At 37.4% G+C, this 19,454-nt stretch overlaps 2 protein-coding genes across 2 annotated transcripts; one reads left to right on the forward strand and one right to left on the reverse strand.

Annotated features, from left to right (window-relative positions):
- The first annotated feature begins 2,556 nt into the window (after positions 1-2,556).
- LOC145606641 (uncharacterized) lies at positions 2,557-3,249 on the forward strand. Its single transcript, XM_081662449.1, has one exon. It carries the CDS (start codon positions 2,557-2,559, stop codon positions 3,247-3,249), a length of 693 nt encoding a protein of 230 aa, XP_081518575.1.
- A 1,105-nt stretch (positions 3,250-4,354) lies between these two features.
- On the reverse strand, positions 4,355-18,290 carry LOC145593641 (regulator of nonsense transcripts 1 homolog). The gene is made up of 29 exons (XM_081649937.1): positions 17,518-18,290; positions 14,513-14,764; positions 14,193-14,363; positions 13,708-13,758; positions 13,489-13,581; positions 13,195-13,290; positions 12,979-13,029; positions 12,772-12,890; positions 12,175-12,283; positions 11,726-11,848; positions 11,570-11,641; positions 10,234-10,305; positions 10,075-10,141; positions 9,720-9,862; positions 9,571-9,642; positions 9,308-9,436; positions 8,936-9,091; positions 8,686-8,799; positions 8,462-8,560; positions 8,301-8,378; positions 7,741-7,875; positions 7,406-7,480; positions 7,172-7,289; positions 6,718-7,082; positions 6,569-6,631; positions 6,342-6,413; positions 5,687-5,818; positions 5,459-5,578; positions 4,355-5,182 (listed from the first exon to the last, which is right to left on the reverse strand). The coding sequence occupies exons 1-29, from the start codon at positions 18,085-18,087 to the stop codon at positions 5,027-5,029; spliced, it is 3,873 nt and encodes a 1,290-aa protein (XP_081506063.1). The 5' UTR covers positions 18,088-18,290; the 3' UTR covers positions 4,355-5,026.
- Between the last annotated feature and the right edge of the window lie 1,164 nt (positions 18,291-19,454).

Here is a 19,454-nt window from a genome sequence, read left to right on the forward strand (position 1 = left end):
TACTGACAGAGTGACTCATGTAACACTGACTGAATAACCCTTATAATACATTAATTTATTCTATAACACTGACGAAGTAACACTTAACACTAACCAAGTAACCTCTATCAAGCTATTAAACTAACGAAGTAGCCCATATAATGTGGCCACACAACATATATATAACGGAGTATTTGTGTATGGATTGTCTTTCTAATTTCATGTTCTTTTAGTATTATAACTTTTTTATGTTGTTGGATATCAGATCAAGACTTTTGATTTTGAATTTGAATGACAATTTAAGTTCTAATGGGAAAGGAATTATTGTACAATATAGGAATGCTTATAATGATAAGATGTAAAGATCAGACTTGGCGTGCTTAAATCAAGGGGTTCTCTCATTTTGTTTCACTTACACTTATATATGGAGATTACATAACAATAGTATATATAGAACTGGGCATTTAAAAACAATATTCACAAAAATATAACAACTTTAGATCTAAGGGCTCAACACCTCTACTGCCCAGCAAGTATTTGCTCAAACACTGCAAATTCCAAGAGAGGATCAACATATATAGTGCAGCCTCTTAGATACTATACTATACATTGCAAAAATTAGGCGCAGCCTCTCTAATAATTAAGATAAACAACGTTTCAAATTCGATTATTATACTTCGTTTATTCTACAAATATTGCACCATGTTTATTTTTTTACACTATTCACGAACACTATTTAAGCATCTATTGTGATTGGCATGTAAAGAAAATACAATTATGTGGGATGTTGTTAAAGTCATCTCAATTTATACTTTGTTAGTGTGATAAGGGTTATTCGGTTAGTGTTACAGAGGTTACTCGTTCAGTATTACGAGGATTACTCGGTCATTGTAATAAAGATCAATGTTCTTTTACAAGCAGTCACATGTAGCGGTGCTACACAAGAGGGAAGGCAATTTTGTCACACACCATTTAGCTAGGCTCATTCCATTTGGGGTTGAGCAATTATGGATGGATCATGGTTCTCATGAAATATCTCCTTATGTACTCCCGGATAATCTCTTATTGGAATAATATTTAATATCCTAGTTTCCATTAAAAAATAAATAAAATAAAATAAACATGTAGGGGCGCTAATTTAATCGAGTGGAACAACTCGATTACAATTCGGTCAAAGCTAAGCTAGGTCAAAACGACTCGACTCGAGATGTTAAATCTACAAGCATGGGTTGAGCAAGCTCTAACAATCTAACTCGTCTCGATAAGCTCGTGAGTAACTCGATAATACATCTTATTAACATAGAATTTACAAAGTTACCATGTTTAAACAAATTTGACACATAATAAGAGTTAATTAATATAATAAAAAAAAAAAAGAGTAAATTCTCAAAAATATATGAAAAAAAAACTATACAAAGTGAACGAAACAAATAAAGGCCTATAATTTTATAAGGGTCAAAACTTTAACGAGCTGATCGTGAGCTACTCGACTCAAGTGAAACTTTAACGAGCACGAATCGAGCAAGATTTATTAGCTAGAAACCTTAACGAGCCCGAATTGAGCACTTGTTAAAAGTTTTCGAGTCGAGTCGAGCACCCCTCAGCTCTTGATCAACTCGCTAGATTAACACCCCTACTCACATAGTGTGGTCAAATGTACACAAAATACGTTAATTTGAAAACGCATGTCAAAATCACATATCCATCGGTATAAATAATGTTCACTTCAATTTAACATTTACACTTTTAGTTATCTTATCTAATTAAAGCCCGAGTGTTCCTTTACTTTTTGACATTTAAAAATACAACAATAATAATCTATATGAAGAATTACAGTGAGTCTGAGCATGTTGCAGTGTTTTGATATTGAACTCGCTATTCATTCCCTTAAAACGTCCAATGTAGGGATGGCAACGGGTCGGACTCGGAGCGGATTATGCTAAATCCGACTCCGACCCGACAGGAAGTCGGATGTTAAATCCGACATCCGACTCCGACTCCGACATCCGACTCCGACTCCGACTTCAATATCCGACCTCCGACTCCGACCCGACTCCGATTTTTTTTTCATTATTCAATATACTTTGAGATGTTGGGCTATTTGGGCCTTTACAACCCACACCCAATGCCACCATGACCCACACAAAAATCCACTATCTATTGGAGTCGGATTCGGATAATCCGTCAGAGTCGGACATTTGTCGGAGTCGGATTTTTTTCTCGGATTTTTTGTAGGATCCGACTCTGACCCTCCTCCGACTCAGAGTCGGATTATTTTAACGGAGTCGAACTCGGATTACTTTTTTCTCGGACTCGGAGCGGATATTTTACCTCAGATCGGGGCGGAATAGGGTTGGATCCGGACTAGATTGCCATCCCTAGTCCAATGATACGAACGTGAAAGCCACTATTTTGGATAAAAAAAGGTACTTCATAATGTTTAGGATAAGGTGACAACTGACAAGAATATACAACAAATACTCTGCCTTTTTTTATTTGACAACAACTACTCTGACATTATATTACATACTCTGACCATTTTAAGCTCACGAAATTTCCTTATTACTCCAAAAACAAATGTCGCACTTTCGAGAAATACATGTAGGGACAACAGGAGCAGCTTCAATCACGCATCATAACATCGTCATCCATGAACTTGACCATGTTTGTGACTCGCTCACCGGTCGAGCCATGACCGGCTCATGGCTCTGGGACTCAGCCCTTGTTTTATCAGATCATATCTCAGCTCATGATAATGATAAATTTGGGTTGTTTAGCCTGCACGGCAAGACCGTGCTGGAGCTTGGTGCTGGCACGGGCCTGCCTGGATTGACAGCGAGCCGACTCGGTGCTCGTAACGTTATACTAACCGATCTTGCCCCGCTCATTCCCGGGTTATGGAACAATGTGGTGGTCAATGGGATGGACGATGGTCGAGTCGAGGTGGCCGAGCTTGTGTGGGGATCGGACGAGTTACCGAGTCAACTCAGTGAGTTGGGTTGTGGGGTTGACGTGGTGTTGATGTCGGACGTGTTGTATGACCCGTCTTTGATGGGACCGCTGGCGAAGACGTTGATGATGGTGTGCCGGGGTGGTACGGTTACATGGGCGGCTAGCGAGGTTAGGGAGTCGACGGATGAGTGCTTACATGAGTTGGCGAGTCATGGGTTTGAGGTGACCGAGTTGGCGAGTCAACGTGGTTCAAGTTGGTTATTGGAGACCAACAGCACAAATGAATTTGCTGTCTATCTTATAACACCTCCAAAATAGAAAATGTTACCTTAAAATACATTTTTCAAAAAAAAAAAAAAAAAAAATTTCCTTTCAAGAATTAATTATTTTTTAAAACCTTTCAAGAATTAATTAAATGACTATATTTATAAGTACAAAATGTTTTTCTTCTTGTAAAAAAAAAAAGTTTTTTCTTACACTAATTTCTTACCATTTTGTGCAAAGCATATGAGAAAATGAATGCTGGTATAAGACGTATGTTAAGGACGAGTGCATGATGGATATTATGTTTCAAAGTTAATATACATGTCTTATGTTGAACCATGTTTTGCTTGTCGTATGTGGATTCTAGTGCTTGGTTGTTTTTTTTTTGGTGTTTACAGAGCCACAAGGGCGGGGATGAGAATCAATCCCAGGATCTTCTAGAATTGGGAGGGAGACTCTAACCACTTGAATTATCCCCCGCTCTAGAGTATTTTGGTGTTTGATTGTCAATTGTCATGGTCAGCTAGAACCTTTGGGAACATAATATAGCTAATATATAGCGCATGTACCCTTTGTTAGCGACGTGGTCAGAGAGGATGACAGCTTGCTGCAACCTGCAAGCTTGTTGCAAAGCAACAAGCAGGAATGCAGAAGGGCAGGAATCAAGGTTTTACTGAATCATGTAGCTGCCCGACCTCGGGTTTTTATAGAACAAAGGCTGCGCAGGGTGATTGTGCAGCAATGGGAGTGGCTTGGTGCTGTAACTTGGTGGGATCATAGAGAATTTGAGAGAGCTACTTCCATATTACAGAGTTGCAGTGCAGCAAGTTTGATGAAGTATGTGGTCATATGAATACCCTTCAGGACATTATTTTATGTTGGTTTCCTAAACCTAAAATAATTAAATTCTCATTGCCTTAATTCTACATTATAATATATTATACTTGTGTTTGGATCATCTCTTTATTGTTTTTTGTCCTTGTTCTTTTTACTAAAAGTTACTTTGACGACATTGTTTTCGATTAAGAGCAAATCAACACTTTGTCAGTTTGTCACAACAGGAACACTCTAAGCCTTGTAATTTATATCCTGCTATGTTTTTTCAACTGTCAATGTCTTATTATAGAAAACATCAAAACAATACTCTAGGGGTAGACAATTAGACACCATAAGCAAGAGTAAACACTCAATTAACCAAATTTTCAGATTTAAACTTTTACAAACTTGTATTGGTCAAGACGATTATGCACCCCAAAACACACCAAATAATCGCCATCATCTCTATTCATACTATTATCATTGATTTTGTTGTAGAGTATAATTACATGTCAGGAAGAGCTGAAAGGGTATGGTAAAATGGAATCCTTTCCCTGCACTGCTGTACACAATCCTGTACTTCACTGCTGTTTCTGTATGAATAATCAGGGCTTTATCCTGCACGCCCCTCAAAAGCTCGCTATCAATTACGAACCCTTTCCGACCAGACCATGTCATGTAATGATCTCTCCCACAAAAAATGACCAATTTCAGCCTTTTCTCAAGAGAATACCTCAGGACCGATAAAGGGGGTCATCCTTCTCCTTCACAGCCTTATTTTGGGACACCTGTGCCATAATAGGGTTTCCATAGCCAACGACTGAAAGTCCTCCTTCAGACTCCCATCATCCTTCAACAACTTAGTATTGAGGTAGTGGAAAAAACCATAGAAAACCTCATCCGAGCAAAAACTGTTGTTTCCGTTTTAATAATTATGCAGTGGCACAAGGGTGGACAAACCAAGTCGCTGATATTGAAGACTAACCCATCTTTGGCCAACATTTCCCATACACTCTCAACCACTGTAGTGGACTTTCTGGTTTTGCGAGTTCAGACCCTGCTGAGCAGCCTGCTGCTGAGGCTGGGGCGGCTGGTGCTGAGCATTCTGCATATTCAAAGGTTGCGAGTTGTAGTGTGTGAAAGGCTGGGAATATAGAGGATTCATAGGGCCCTGCAAAATAAGCCTTATATAAGAATACAAAATATACAAATAAATATATCTAAGCAGTAACATAAAGTTACAGAAGAAAAAAATGAAGGGCGACATATAGAATAATGTACAAAGAGAACCTTTCCCCTCCCTCCCTAGACACAATGAAGGGCTCAAAAATTTTGAAAGTCAGGCCTCAAAATATTTTTCCAAATCAACAATGCAAGTTTAACACATGGTTTATATTTCAAAAAAATTACTAGTATATAAACTCGCCATCTTAAAGCAGTATCACACCTGTGATTGAAGGGGGTTTACATTTCCTACTCCAAAATGTCCTTGTGAAGAGTCATCTTGAGATGGATCATTGAAGCCAACTTGAGTGAAAAGACCTTGAGAACCATGCCCCATATAATCCTGTAAAAAAAAATTAAAATTCCAAAAAAAAAAAAAACAATATTAGTATGAAGTACAGAAAACTAACGCAACCTAAAAACAAAGGGAGACACAGCTACTTCTCCATACCTGAGACATAAAATCACTCCCACTACCAAATCGAGAATATCCAGCCTGTGAGTTTTGGTTCAGGAAACTTCCTGGAAAGCCAGACTGTGGTCCTTGTGTGGCATAATCAACAGAATATCCACTCTGTGAAGCCTGTCACCACCAAATAATAAAATACACACAGATTTACCATAGTGGAAACAGTAATTAACACAGCCTATAATGTACACCAGTCCCACACATACAATGCCAAACTCAGCTAATTTACAAAAACTTTACAGTAATTCGATCAGAAAAAAAGTGTTGTGTCCATAATCATATCAGAATATAATGAATCCTATAAAAAAATACTTTAAATGAAAGGAGAATTTAAGTAAAATAAACAAACAAAAGAAAATAAGAGAATACTATGAATCTACAACTCTTGCATATAAACCCACCACAAACAATTGGTAATAAGAGAAAGGAACATATCAGCTACCAAACTCTTCAGTTACTAAAGGGGCAATAAAAACACCCAACTGTCACAAAGAAATAACCTAAAGCTCACAGCATGTCATGAATAAAAAGACAGAGGAAAGATAGACAAACAAATATTCAGCACAAAGAAGATGACGAGATATGCATGTAAACGGCAAAAAACTCATGGTATGCAAATTCCATTATCTGAAAATACCTGTGTTGAAAACTCTGCAATATTGTAAGGAACATGTGATCCTTGACTCTTGAAATCATCACCCAAGAAGTCCTAGACATCATTGAAATGAAAATCAGAACATATTCAAAGGGTTATCATATGAATGCATTGAAAATCAGAACATATTCAAAGGGTTATCATATGAATGCATTCAAAATCAGAACATATTCAAAGGGTTCCGAAAGTTTATCAAGTGGGTATTATACCTGTGACATTCCTCCCATAGAAAACCCATCACGGAAAGATTGGCTAGGTCCTTGTACAGGCAGCTGTAAAGTGTCAAAAAACAAATTCACCATAAGAAAAAAGACAATAAATTTCACAAAGAAAGCAAACCGATAAAGGAGATACTAACATTTGAAACAAAACCGGGTTGTGACAACGGACCACCAATAGTTGGTTGGCCATTGGGACTGTCCAGAGGAAAGTTGAAATTAGGCCCAAGACTTCCAACAGGTTGTTGTGAAGCTTGCTGGTGTGGTAAATGACTGCCAATAGGCGCAGAACTGCCACGTCCAGCACCAAAACCACGGCTTCCAGGCTGAGGAACTTGAGGAACTGCTCCAGCAGGGCCATGTACAGCACCACGAGAGGGAATAGCATATGGCTGAGATGGTGGTGCACCATGATAGGGAGAAAGGGGAACTCGAGTCATGGGGAAACCAGAAGGATGCACTGCAGGCTTGTGCGTACCATTGGGCACTCCAGGTGGCATGTAACCTTAAAGAAACCACATCAGAATGATTTAGATAAAGAGCAATGATAACTTCCAAAGTCATGTTAAACCAATGATATAAATGATCGCATACCTCTACCACGACTACCTCTTCTATCAGCACTAGCACCGGTGCTTGAAACTGATGAAACGTTATCATTAGGCACAACACCAGCTGCTGCGCCATAGAATAGTCTACGGTCATTATAAATCTGTGAACAATAGGGAAAAAAAAATTCAGCCAAGTATCACAACAACCATAAGACGTGCTGCTAGTAACATAGAAAGCCGGAAAACGGAGGGGGGGGGGGGGGGGGGGAAACCTTACCTTCTTGGGCTTCTGAAATTGAACCATACTTTGCTTCAAGTTACTGAGTGGTCCCTCAACCAAGCACTCATGCTCCTAAATCAGACAAAGGAAAAATTTGCAAGCCAAACATTAGCAAATGTAGTTAACTGCATCCAAGCAATAATGAAGTATTTTACAAATTTTGAGACCACCCACAAAGTCATACAATAATGAAATGGCACCATAGTAATTTCCATGAAGATTGAGACAAATACCGTAGCTTGCTAATGCGAGCTATGTTTTATGTAAAATGCTACCCTCATTAGATCAAAGTCAATACTAAAATACTTAACAGGCAGCAAGTTGAGATATACCTTATAGTGAGTCAATAAGCCATTCCAAAGTGGCTGCTTGCTCAGAACTTTCGGATTCCCCAAGATGACAATACCATATCGGGCACGTGTTAGTGCAACATTGAGCCTGCGGGGATCATTGAGGAATCCAATTCCCTGGCCATACATATGCAACTCAGTTAATAGAAAATATATGCTAAAACATAGGGTTTCGGAGAAGGACAAACAACTTCAAAAGTGAAAGATACAAGGCCTCAGGAAAGATGCATCTAAATTCTTGATAGTATACACCAAAGATTTTAACATACAAACAAATGCAAGGCAACAACTGGCAGGTACACATTACACATATACCCTATTCATCACAAATAAATTAATTAAGCACAGAAATAAAAATTAAATAAAGACAAAAGGTCAACAAAAAATGGACTGGAAGATAGAGTATTGTAACATAAAAAGAGCGTTGTAAGCATAATGATAAACAAATAGCCTTCCACCGCGCTGAATGCACACTCACACGTCACACCATCATAAAAACCAATCAAAAGGAATTCGACATAGTAAAAGAATGATGAACAAACCTGGTGTTCATTACTCCTAACACAAGACAAAATAATGTAATCTTTTTCCCTTCCCTGGAATGAATCAACGCTTGCCACCTAAGGAAAGACAACAAGAGTGATTAAATTTCTGAATACAATAGAGCTACACAAAGAACTAAAAACTAATTATCATATGTTACCTCAATTTCCTTGTAAAGTTGCTGTCTGAGAGCTCCATTCCTCGACATATAATTCACAATATATGCCCTCTGTCCTTCATAAGGTGTAATAACCCCAATCTACAGCATGAAAAAACCCCACAAGAACATATTAACTAAATCAGAGGGGTTAAAAAAAGTAGAATAAAGAACAGAAAAATAGAAATTTGCAATAAATAAGTGGAGTAAACAGAAACATTAAATACCTGACTAGGGACCACACCGCTTCTCAAGAAAGAAGTCACTATTTTCTCAACATTAGCAGCCTCAGTGCGGTTAAGATATGATGTACCGCTAGCACTTATCTCCTCTTGCCCCATCTTTAAATCATTAAAAAATAAAAATAAATAAATACTATTCATTATTATATCTAAGTCAAAGACTCTAGGCTATAAACTACTAGTTCAGATTCCTTGCCAAAGCATACAAATTAAAACCTAACAGCAGAATCCACACCTGGACATAGAAGAACATTGGGCGATTTGGAACAGGCCATGGAAAATCAATTCCTGTAGATTGCCTTTCATTGATTGTCACACCATTTTGGAGTGTACCTTCATAGAAGCTATTGGAAGGAAACTCTGAAAGCGCTGGATGCATACGATATTGAACCTGAAGTTCAATTAAAAACAAATCAACCACGTTTCATCTCTAGGAAGCACCAATAAATCATAACGACAAACGTATAATGATTTTCAAAGTTGCAGTTACAGGGATTGGATCAATCCCTTATAAAATACAACAGATAAAATCAAAAAAGGCATTTATGATTATTACGCATATAAATATATAATGAAACAAGAGATACAAATGAATAGAGTGTCAAACCTGCAGCCTGATGGGTTTTACACCAAGCAACACAAGGCGTTCAAAAAGAGATTGTGCAAGTCCCGCTCGAGCAGCTTTCTTGCACATGATAACAGGACCAAGTTGGCAGTGATCACCAACAAGAACAACCTGATAGGAAAACACAATATTTCAGAATGACTCCCAGAAGCGTACATATTAGCATTCTGCAAAAACCGTCTTTATGAACAAGCAACTGATGAGACAGTTTGTGCAAAAACATATCAAATTGAGCACAAACATACCTGCTTGGCCCCAAGTACCAGAGGTATAAGACACTCAGGTTCTGTCGCTTGTGTAGACTCATCAATGAGTACCTAAAGGTGAAAAGTGAGTAACAATGATGCACCAACATTATCCGAATGATTACAATTCAAGGCTTACGCAATCATACCTGACGAAATCTGAAATTTGCAAGACGAGGATCTCCAGCACCAACACAAGTGCAACATATGACATCAGCACTTTGAGCTATCTCCCTCTCTGTTGCTCGTTTCAATGCTTTGTACTTTTTCTCATCACTGCTAGACAATTCTCCTGAAAAAACAGATAACAGATTTCAAACCCAACACATCCAAAAGAATGGAGAAAAAAATAGCTAACAAGTGAAGAATGAACATTCTTAGCCGGTTCTTCCTTTAGAAAACAAAGACTAATATTAGCGCCAAGAATAATGTAATTTATCCACAGATTAAACCCCTTTCATCACCACAGAAAGGAGATGTAAATAAAATAAAGCAGAACTTCACCTTGTTCATCCTTCAGTTGCTGTAATTTGTGAAGTTCACTCTTCTCTGATGTATCAAGGTGCCGAACCTAAGAGAAAATGATAAGAAGCATATACATTACATTACAGCAAAGCTGCGGAATAAAACGAGAGACATAAAGCAAAAACAAGTAAAGCAAACCTGATAGTGAAGTGTCAGATGCTCAACAGGAGAACTGACCGCCTCTCTAGATTTTGCACAGAGTCTGACAACCTATATACAAGAGTACAGTGCATACATTAATCAAAACAACCGTGCAGAATCAGATAAACAATAGATCACAATCCTCGCCATTGAGCAAATGCTAATTGATCTTCACAGCCAAATGAAATACAATCAATGACTTTGAAATTTATAGAGACCCAGTCACAGAACACATGGGTCAGTTGACAGACTAGCACACAACACAAATAAGGCAAACACCGTATACCAAATGGATCAAGTTAATGCATAAACCAAAAAATCTATCTACTGCAATCAATTGGTAATTCGCTTTCATCCAATGCCAACTTGCTCTTAAAATCCCTCCATCCAAATTATCTTAAGCCTCCACAGTTGTCTTTTAAAATATCTGTTATCTCGACCCTCCAACTTCTAGACCAGTGCCACCTATCGTAGGTAGGGCCTAATCACCCTTAGTCAGTCATTTTGGCTCGCCAAGGAAAGCATCTATTCTTTTAAAAGAGTCCTTCGCTTTGAATAGGTAGCTTCTCTGCAAAGACTTCCATCTGCCAAAACAAGTGGCCTCTATGCTTCGTCCCCGGCACATAGGCCCGATTCCCGTGTGCGGGAGGGGCAACCAGGGTCAATGTCTCACATGCCCAAACCAAATTAGTCAATCCTCTTAAATCTCATCCGGAACTCCAACATTTATCCAATTATCTACATTCCGAATACTAATCCACAATAGTTCTCCCTCATCTTATCCTCAATATCCACAACTTCATCTTTTCGTCAAAAAATATATAAATAAATAAATAAAAAAAATAAATATATGGAAAAAAAAAAACACTTCATCTTTCCTCCAAAGATCTAATTCCTGAATTCCATCCCATAATGTGTTCCTAAACATCCATCTCAATACATGACACTCACATATTCAAGGTGTAGCTCATGATCTATATCCCTTGATGAATTTAACAGTAGATCTACTTTGTTCTTATAAGAGATACCAAGGTATTAAAGATGGGCATGTATTTACAAAAGCTAAGGAACATCACAAATTAAGCCTGGAACACTAAGAAAGAATGAGAGTTTGACAGGAGCAACAAATTTGCATTTAAGACATAATTTATAAACAATAGATGCAACACAAGAAATCTTGAACAATAGACATTTTCTGACGGAGTGCATGTTGTCCCAAAAATGTAAAAACAATGAGAAGTAGTGTAAGTCAGTACACCCTACACACCAACAGACAATTCCATGATTTTAAATATTATCATTGTTAAGATAAGTAAAGAGAAAGACAAAATACCTTCAGACCAGTAGCACTTATCTTTTCAGCCAATTGATCTACAGCCACATTACTTGGTGCACAAACCAACACCTTCAGAGAAAGGAAAATTCAACAACCTATTAATAAAAGATTCTCCAATACAAAAAATACAAAAGTCAGTGCCAAAACTAATACCTGTCCTTGTCCTTGTTTGGCCATGTGATACACAATAGCAGCAGAGGTAACCGTTTTCCCAGTGCCAGGGGGTCCTTGAATTAAACTGATAGGCTTTTGAAGGACACTCTTTACAGCAAAAACCTAACAATAAATAAAGATAAATTCAAAATATCAACAGCTATACCACCTGATGCAACAAAAAAAGACAAGCTAGACGAAATCCTTGTTGCTTGGATATCATCTTAAATACAAAACCGGCAAAATCGTCCAGAATTACCAACACAATGCCTACACTAAAGAACACTAAAAAATAGTATGACAGAATGATCGTCAATAACATAGGATCTCAAAGCTTGGTTTGGAAATAAAAAAATTAAACAGAATTTTTTGGAACGGGGCATTAAGTTCGGAAGGAATACTATGACATGTACCTACAAGAATAGTTGTAAAACACAGGGAAAGAAAACCTGAGATGCATTGAGCTCTGGAAGGCCTGGAGCGCCAAATCGACGAGGCAAAGTATTTCGAACAATCTGCATTTCAACTTCATGTCCCAACAAATGGTGATAAATATACCTAAATCAAATTCAAAGACACTTAAATTTGTCAAGCAACAAAAGTGAAAACAAATTAAATACTAACAAATTTTTACGATTCCACACACTACCATTCACCTCAGCAATATAACAGAACCAACACAGCCAACTTAAAGCATGAATTTAAGTCATAACACACATTAAACAATAAAATAAGAAAATCATGTCAAATGAAGATAATGCAATTAATTAATAAAATTATGTAAAATATAGATATCTAATGACATAATGCATCCTAGGATAAATTCTTAAATCAAGTCCAAGGAATATGTAACAGGATTAGCTAGTTAATAACATCCTAAATTAAAAAGAAAGCTTCATATTCTTTTGTGACAGTCTTAAAACCCTATGCGACCCATAAACCAAAGATTCTGAGCTAGCCCCATCTACAGTTTCAATGTTAACCCACTCACAAATTAAATACATGCTAAAAGTGGAATCAGATTAAAGATTTAAAGGTAAACCCACCCACTGACACTAGTCTCATCCACTGCAAAGGTTTTCATGGCACCCTGCATGCGATCAAAGCTTGTGCTCTTCCAAACAAAATCAACACTAAAACCATGAGTTATGTCAACTGGAACTCCCTGAAATCAACGAAGAAGATTGAGGTTGAGAGCTTGAACCCACAGATGTAGAACCCAAGCAAATTGCCAAAATATAAAAGACTATCACCTGACTCGCACGTAACTCAAGTGCCACCTCCTCCTGTGCAGTCAACTTAATCTGAAAGCACAAAACAAAACATTGCAAGTGAACACTTCATCTAATACTGGTTGGAAGGTTACATCAAAATTAGGTCTAGGAAAGTTTCTCCCAAGAAAACCAGCATAGAGCAAACTCAAATCAAAGAAAAGTAACTTCTTAGACAACAAGAGATATGGTGATTACCACATGACCAACTGACTGCCATGCAGGATGAGCAGCATCTCCTGAGTAACGTAGCCGCAACTCATCACCAGGTACAAGACGCAGCTCATTGTCCTCCTAAAGAAAAACCATATATCACGCGTTTAGACACATGATATAATAACAGAAGTGAATGAGAAAACGTCACATGCTACAGAAACTTAAACAAATGACTGCCCCTGCTTTTCATAAACGCAAAAGTATTAAAAGTATTAATCCATAAGGGCTGTGGACAAAAGTTGAACTACACAAAGATAAATAAATAAAAAAAAACACCTTTGGAAAAACAAAATATGCAACACGCTTCTTATTTAAACCAATATCCCACCGCACTGTGAGATTGTCCTTGCTTTGAGATTCTTTCATCATCTGCAGGGCATCCAAGACAGGTGATCATTAAATGAAGATGAAAAGACAAACAAAAAAATTTCTAAAACATAAATACAGAGCACAGGAGCAGGGCAAAAAAAATTTAACAGATGACAAGAGTCTCACTTTATCATAATCAGCTTCAAGCTTGATGAGCGGGGCAAATACATTTTGATACTGCAAATAAACAACAGAAATTATAGAACCAGATATATTCAAACGATCAAATAACTCAAACAGCTATCTATTCTTTAAAAAACTAAACAAATTTATGTCTGATAACAAATATGCACCCAAAAGGACAACTTCAAAGGGTCATTGCACATTAATTATACTTAGATCCTCCCCCCCACCCCCCCCCCCCACCCCATTTCACAAAAGACAGTGTGAACAACCACTTCACCTTACCACGGTTTGGCATGATTGGAAATCAAATTGCTTTTAAATTTAAACAAATAAGACAAAAATTCAAATGTAGACGTATAATTCATAAGAAAAAGGTCCTCTCACATCATCAGAACCCCCACCCCCACCCTCTCTAAAAAAAAAGGAAAAAAGCACAGTTTTCCTGCCTTCCAAGAAGAGCAGGAAGTAAGGAAAACTTCAGAAACCTGAAAAGCATCTTCATATTTTAAAACAACAGGCTGAGGCTCATCATCTACACCAGGTTTCTCAAGATCCTCCAAAGATGCATCAGGGTTTGTTTTCCATAGCTCTTCAATCTTATTTATTTGCTGTGCACTAATCTGTCTGGCCCTAAGTTGCTCTTGTTCAGACGGAACCTGCAAAAGGCAACCAATAAATAAGAAAAAAATATTCACATTTAACCTCCCTGATAAATAACAATTCACTTCAAACTTTTTTTTTTTAAAAAAAAAAAAAAAAAAAAAAAAAAAAAAAAAAAGAAGAAGAAGAAGATAACATTACTTACCTTAACAAGCCATGGAAGGAAACAGCGATCATCAATTAGAGGACACCATTGACTCAAATCCCAATTCATGTCCTTCAATGCATTCACACTTAAGCACGGTTCCCTACAAAGAAGAACAACTACACTCTCGGTCTTGGCAGAAATAAATCCAAGTAGGAAAACATTACGGCAACCACAATTGTAACACTCAAGAATTGTTTCTCCCAATGGACTGTCTTTATGCAGACAAACTTCTTTGTGTTTAGCTCGAACCTGCAAAGGATCAATTTTGAAGAGCGATTTAGTGAAAAGAAATAGTATTGTCTAATATATATTTCAAAATAAGACTTTACCACCAAGAAGGTCAGTCATTCAGAATAACTTGTTAAGACACTCAACTTACCTTTTAAGTGCATGTAAAACGTCAAAAGGTATTTAGAAGGAAAAGAATACCACACAATCATGTACTGAAGTTGCTAGGACTAATCTACGATGTATAATTATAACGTAAGAGGACGAAAAACACACTTGACCTGTGTATAACTATAAACCAGAGAACAATTACAACTGTAAAAAATACCTTACTGGCTGCTAAAGCTAAGCTGTTCACTACGTATAGAAGAACTGTTTAGAATTTGAGATTTAGGCCTAAAGATCTGCATGTATTTTTGGGGATGTTAACTATCTGGGTAGTATATTGTATACTACATCCACAGACCAAAAGAAGTCAAATGAGTTCAAATTCATTCTCCTCACTTCATTGGAGATCATGCATATACCAGTATAATATCCTTCCCCTTCTTCCATTCCCAATACTCCATCAAAGCAGTTTAACATTATGTTCATGGTTCACCATCAATAACCATTTTACAACACATATTACACCTAAGATTTTGTCACATATCTAAAAATCAGTTCTCTGGGAAATTATACAACTTCACTGCATTATATTTTCTGTTCATAACCCTTTCACCAAATTTGGACCATGCTCAATTAAGCAGGATAAATTTAACTTCTATGATATAAGAGTTATTTACAGAACTTGGTAAGAAAGTTCACAAAATAAAAAAAATTGGTTATACGTACCTGTACCAACACATAATTTTAAAATATATATAAATCAAGAAGCAGCCCTAAGTTTCACTAAACATTACTTAAATCAACATGCAATTCAGGATTGGCTAACTCGGAGATAGGAAAGTCAAGTTCCATAATTAATATAGAAACAAACAACACTACGAGCCACAAATGAACTCTTCTTTCCCAATCTACCTTCAGCAAAGAAAACCAAACTTGACAAGGGGTGAATGACTCCTGATCTTAACAATACCATGCGCAACAGGTTACAGTAACACCATGACAACACACTCTATCAACGATCAGATAAGAAAGCTTGTAGTAATTGTTTTACAACAAACAAATGGTATGTAATTTGAATCAATACCCTTTCCGGCTTCCGCAACAAAGAGAAATTAAAGAGAAAAATGAGACCACATCTGACGCTTGCACAGCATACTGAAGTACAATCCATAGTGAGCTACAGTTCAATGAACAATTCATGCAAGCTTTAACAATACTAATGACAATATGAGATCACCACCATTTATCTCCTACATGGGAATTTTTATTCAAACAATACTTCCAATAGCAGGATAAAAAGTGGAAGACACATCTTGGAATAACATCGCATCGTGGATCAGCATATGTAACAGCTTGTCAGATATTTTGGATACAGATTTCTTCAATTCCTTCCCAGCTATAGATACACAAAACAAAATGCCACTCAGATCAAAACATACAGAATCTTCATTGACATCCCATCTAAAGGTCTTTTCAGAGTTCCACATAACGAATATGAAGTCTCATTGTGTCAGGATTACATGCATATTTGGCAAATTGGCATTTAGTCCAACTGCAAATCCTCCTAAAATAAATTCCTATTGTAATGCATGGGTTCATCTCATCCGATTGCAATGTATCCAAACACATGTATCAGCTCACTAACTTGCCAGGCAATAATCTCCAAGCTGTAAAAGGTTGTAAAAATTCCAATCTGCCTGACGTAAAGTCATAGGGTATCACCTTAATACAGAACCACAATGAAGTACACTTCATTACAACCAAAAAAGGCCCCACTAGACTTAAATACCCTGCTTAGAAGTTCACATGCCAGTACCATAATATCACATAACCTTGAAAAGTCCAAAACTCATCCAAAAACAGATCCTATAGCCTACAGCTCAAAATCCCAAGTAAACACTGTGTTTCAGAGTCATTGCTAGTGTTTAACACATAGGCTGGCAATATTATCCTAATTCAATTCAACTAGAATGTTCTACATTTCTATTATAGCTACAAGACAAAAACGTTTCTATTGACTTGGTTACCAATATTTACAACATTTGCACGCTATCCGCTAGAATCATAGTCAGCCACAAGGCTCAAGCTACACAAAAACATCCTTTCCCTCACCCCCTTTCTTTGATAGCCAAAGGCTCCAGCCATTCTTAATCGCTTCATTAGTATGACAAACAGCCACAGGTCTCAAGCTAAGCAAAAACAACTTTCGCCTCACAAAGTAGATGTATAATCATCAGCATCAAGTAGACAGCACCATTTCTCAAGCTACACCAAACCAGTTCTTAAAAGGTAAATGCACCCAAATTTTAATATACACAGTAAGGCATCCCCACTTCTAAAATTAAACCACTCCATCCATCTAAAATCAAACACAATTTTGCCACATTGTCCTATTATCTATGATTTTCCTAAAACATCCTTTGCAACATTAAAATCATTCCCACACTCTACCCTTCAATCATTCTAAGTAAAAATCATCTACCAGATACTAATATAGGAAGGTGCCTTAGATTTCCCTGGCCTCCTACATTAATACACGTTAATACTATTTCGAAACACTGGAAGAACACAAAATTCAATAACCATCACACAAGTCATAATTATGAACGTTCAATATAAAAAACCAGAAGAAGAAAAAAAAAAGGTAAAAGAAAAGGAAAACTCACCAGATGATTGACAATATGAGAACCAGAAGTATTCCCCCTGGAATTACAGAACCATTTCCGGCAAGACGGTACATTACACCGAACAACACACGCAGGATTCTGAACACCACAATACCTACAAGCATGCTCAGAGAAATCCCCAACACCCTTCCCAAACTGATCAACAAACCCATCATCATCACCCGCCGTCTCCTCAAAGTTCAACCCACTCATTCCAGCAGCCAACGAGTCCACAACAGAAGCCACACCCTGAACCCCACCACCCCCTCCACGACCCTTACTAGGCCCACCAGATGAAGAAGCCGAATGAGGCTCAGAAACTTGATGGGGTTCCTTAATTTCCGCCGCAACAATGGAATCAGAAGGAGTAGGCCAAGCGGGAGAAGACGACGACGTCGAAGGCGAAGCACGAATCGGTTGCGAAAGCTCGTTGAATTGCGGGTAAGAGAAGTCGTCATCATCATCATCTCCAGCACCCTGAGTGTTGAATTCGAGGAAAGTGTAAGCATCGTCGTTTCCAGTATCGGGTTGCGATGCAGTTTCGTAGAGATTGCTCGGGGTTGAATCCATGGCGATTGATGGAAATTAGGGTTTCGGAATTACAGTCGCATTAAGAGGAGAGAGAAAGAGGGAGATTAACAATGGTGGAAATGAAGGAAGAAGAAGATGAAGAAGAGTGAGAAGGAGAAGAGAGAAAGTTAGGGTTAGGGTTTGGTGGAAAGGGAAGAATAATAAAATTGGGGAAGATGAAAAGAAAGGAGGATGCTGGTGTTGTGAGACGTCATGAGGAGAGAGAAAAAGCGTTGGATTTTTGTGACCTCGATGAAAATAAGGTGAGGTGGGTCACGCGCTACTCACGTGCTTTTAGATTTACTCTCTTTTTTTCTATTGGGAGATGGTGGTTAGTGAGGAAATGTGGTGATATTATTGGTAAATGGTGATGTAAGGGGTGGGGCCATAAATGTACTACTATAGGGCTGTGTAAATTTATCCGATTTCTTTGATTTTATTTGAAAATTTAGGGCTTGTAGTGTAGGGCTTGCATAGATAATTAGTGTGAAACAGGATGATAGGTAAACTTTTGGGTGAGATGAACTCACTATAAGTCTGTCGCTGACACTCACAACATCATTCATTCATTAACTCTCACTAAAACGAATTCACCATCAAAACCAAATTTCAATCGTCCAATTGCCATTGAAAATCCAACAATCATCACCTCGTTACCCACTTCCACTGTCTTCCGCCACCACAACTTCCGCCGCTAGTGACGAACCTCATAGGAAAATCGCTATTCTCGTTGTCGATCTCAGCAGCGAGAGCGCCTTCGCATTAAAATGGGTCGTCCAAAACTCCCTCTCACTCATTAAACTCCTCCACGTCCAACCCACTTCCATCCTTTACGGTGTCGGATGAAGATGAATTGTTAGTGCTTGTTAAAGATGATGTAAAATCTAAAGGTTGAGGAGAGAGACATATTAGAATATCATTATTGTCAGATATTAAAATATTATTGTCAGACATATTAGAATAACATTGTCAGATAATAATGTCAAGTACGAGTATTAGATTACTATTGTTTGGTATTAGATTATTATTGACATATATTAGATTAATATTGTTTTGTATTAACTTATTACTGCCAAATATTAGAATATCATTGTCAGATATTAAAATATCATTGTCAGGCATATTAGACTCACGGTGAGTTCGGTCTCACGCAAAACCTTTTGTAAGAGAACATGTTTTCCTTTAATTTAGTAAATAACTTATTTGATTAACCATCTAACTCTAACATAAAATGTTAGAATATTCAATGATGATTTTTACATCAAAGTTCCGGATGTTGGCCTCGATTTCAATTTGAGATAACCTTATCAAATAATTAATGAGTTATATACAGAGGTTCAAATTATAATGTTGCAATATAGAATTTA

This window comes from Chenopodium album, chromosome 2 (assembly GCF_948465745.1).
Source record: "Chenopodium album chromosome 2, dcCheAlbu1.1, whole genome shotgun sequence".
NCBI lineage: Eukaryota > Viridiplantae > Streptophyta > Magnoliopsida > Caryophyllales > Amaranthaceae > Chenopodium > Chenopodium album.

Bases quoted from the DNA above. Each gene is read 5' to 3' on its own strand.
- LOC145606641 (XM_081662449.1), top strand. From the start codon at position 2,557: ATGTCGCACTTTCGAGAAATACATGTAGGGACAACAGGAGCAGCTTCA.
- LOC145593641 (XM_081649937.1), bottom strand. From the start codon at position 18,087: ATGGATTCAACCCCGAGCAATCTCTACGAAACTGCATCGCAACCCGAT. The intron at 5,819-6,341 runs GTATTTTCAGAT...TGGTGGTGACAG, and splicing joins TTGCAGAGTTTTCAACACAG to GCTTCACAGAGTGGATATTC. The intron at 5,183-5,458 runs GTGTGATACTGC...CTTATTTTGCAG, and splicing joins TAAACCCCCTTCAATCACAG to GGCCCTATGAATCCTCTATA.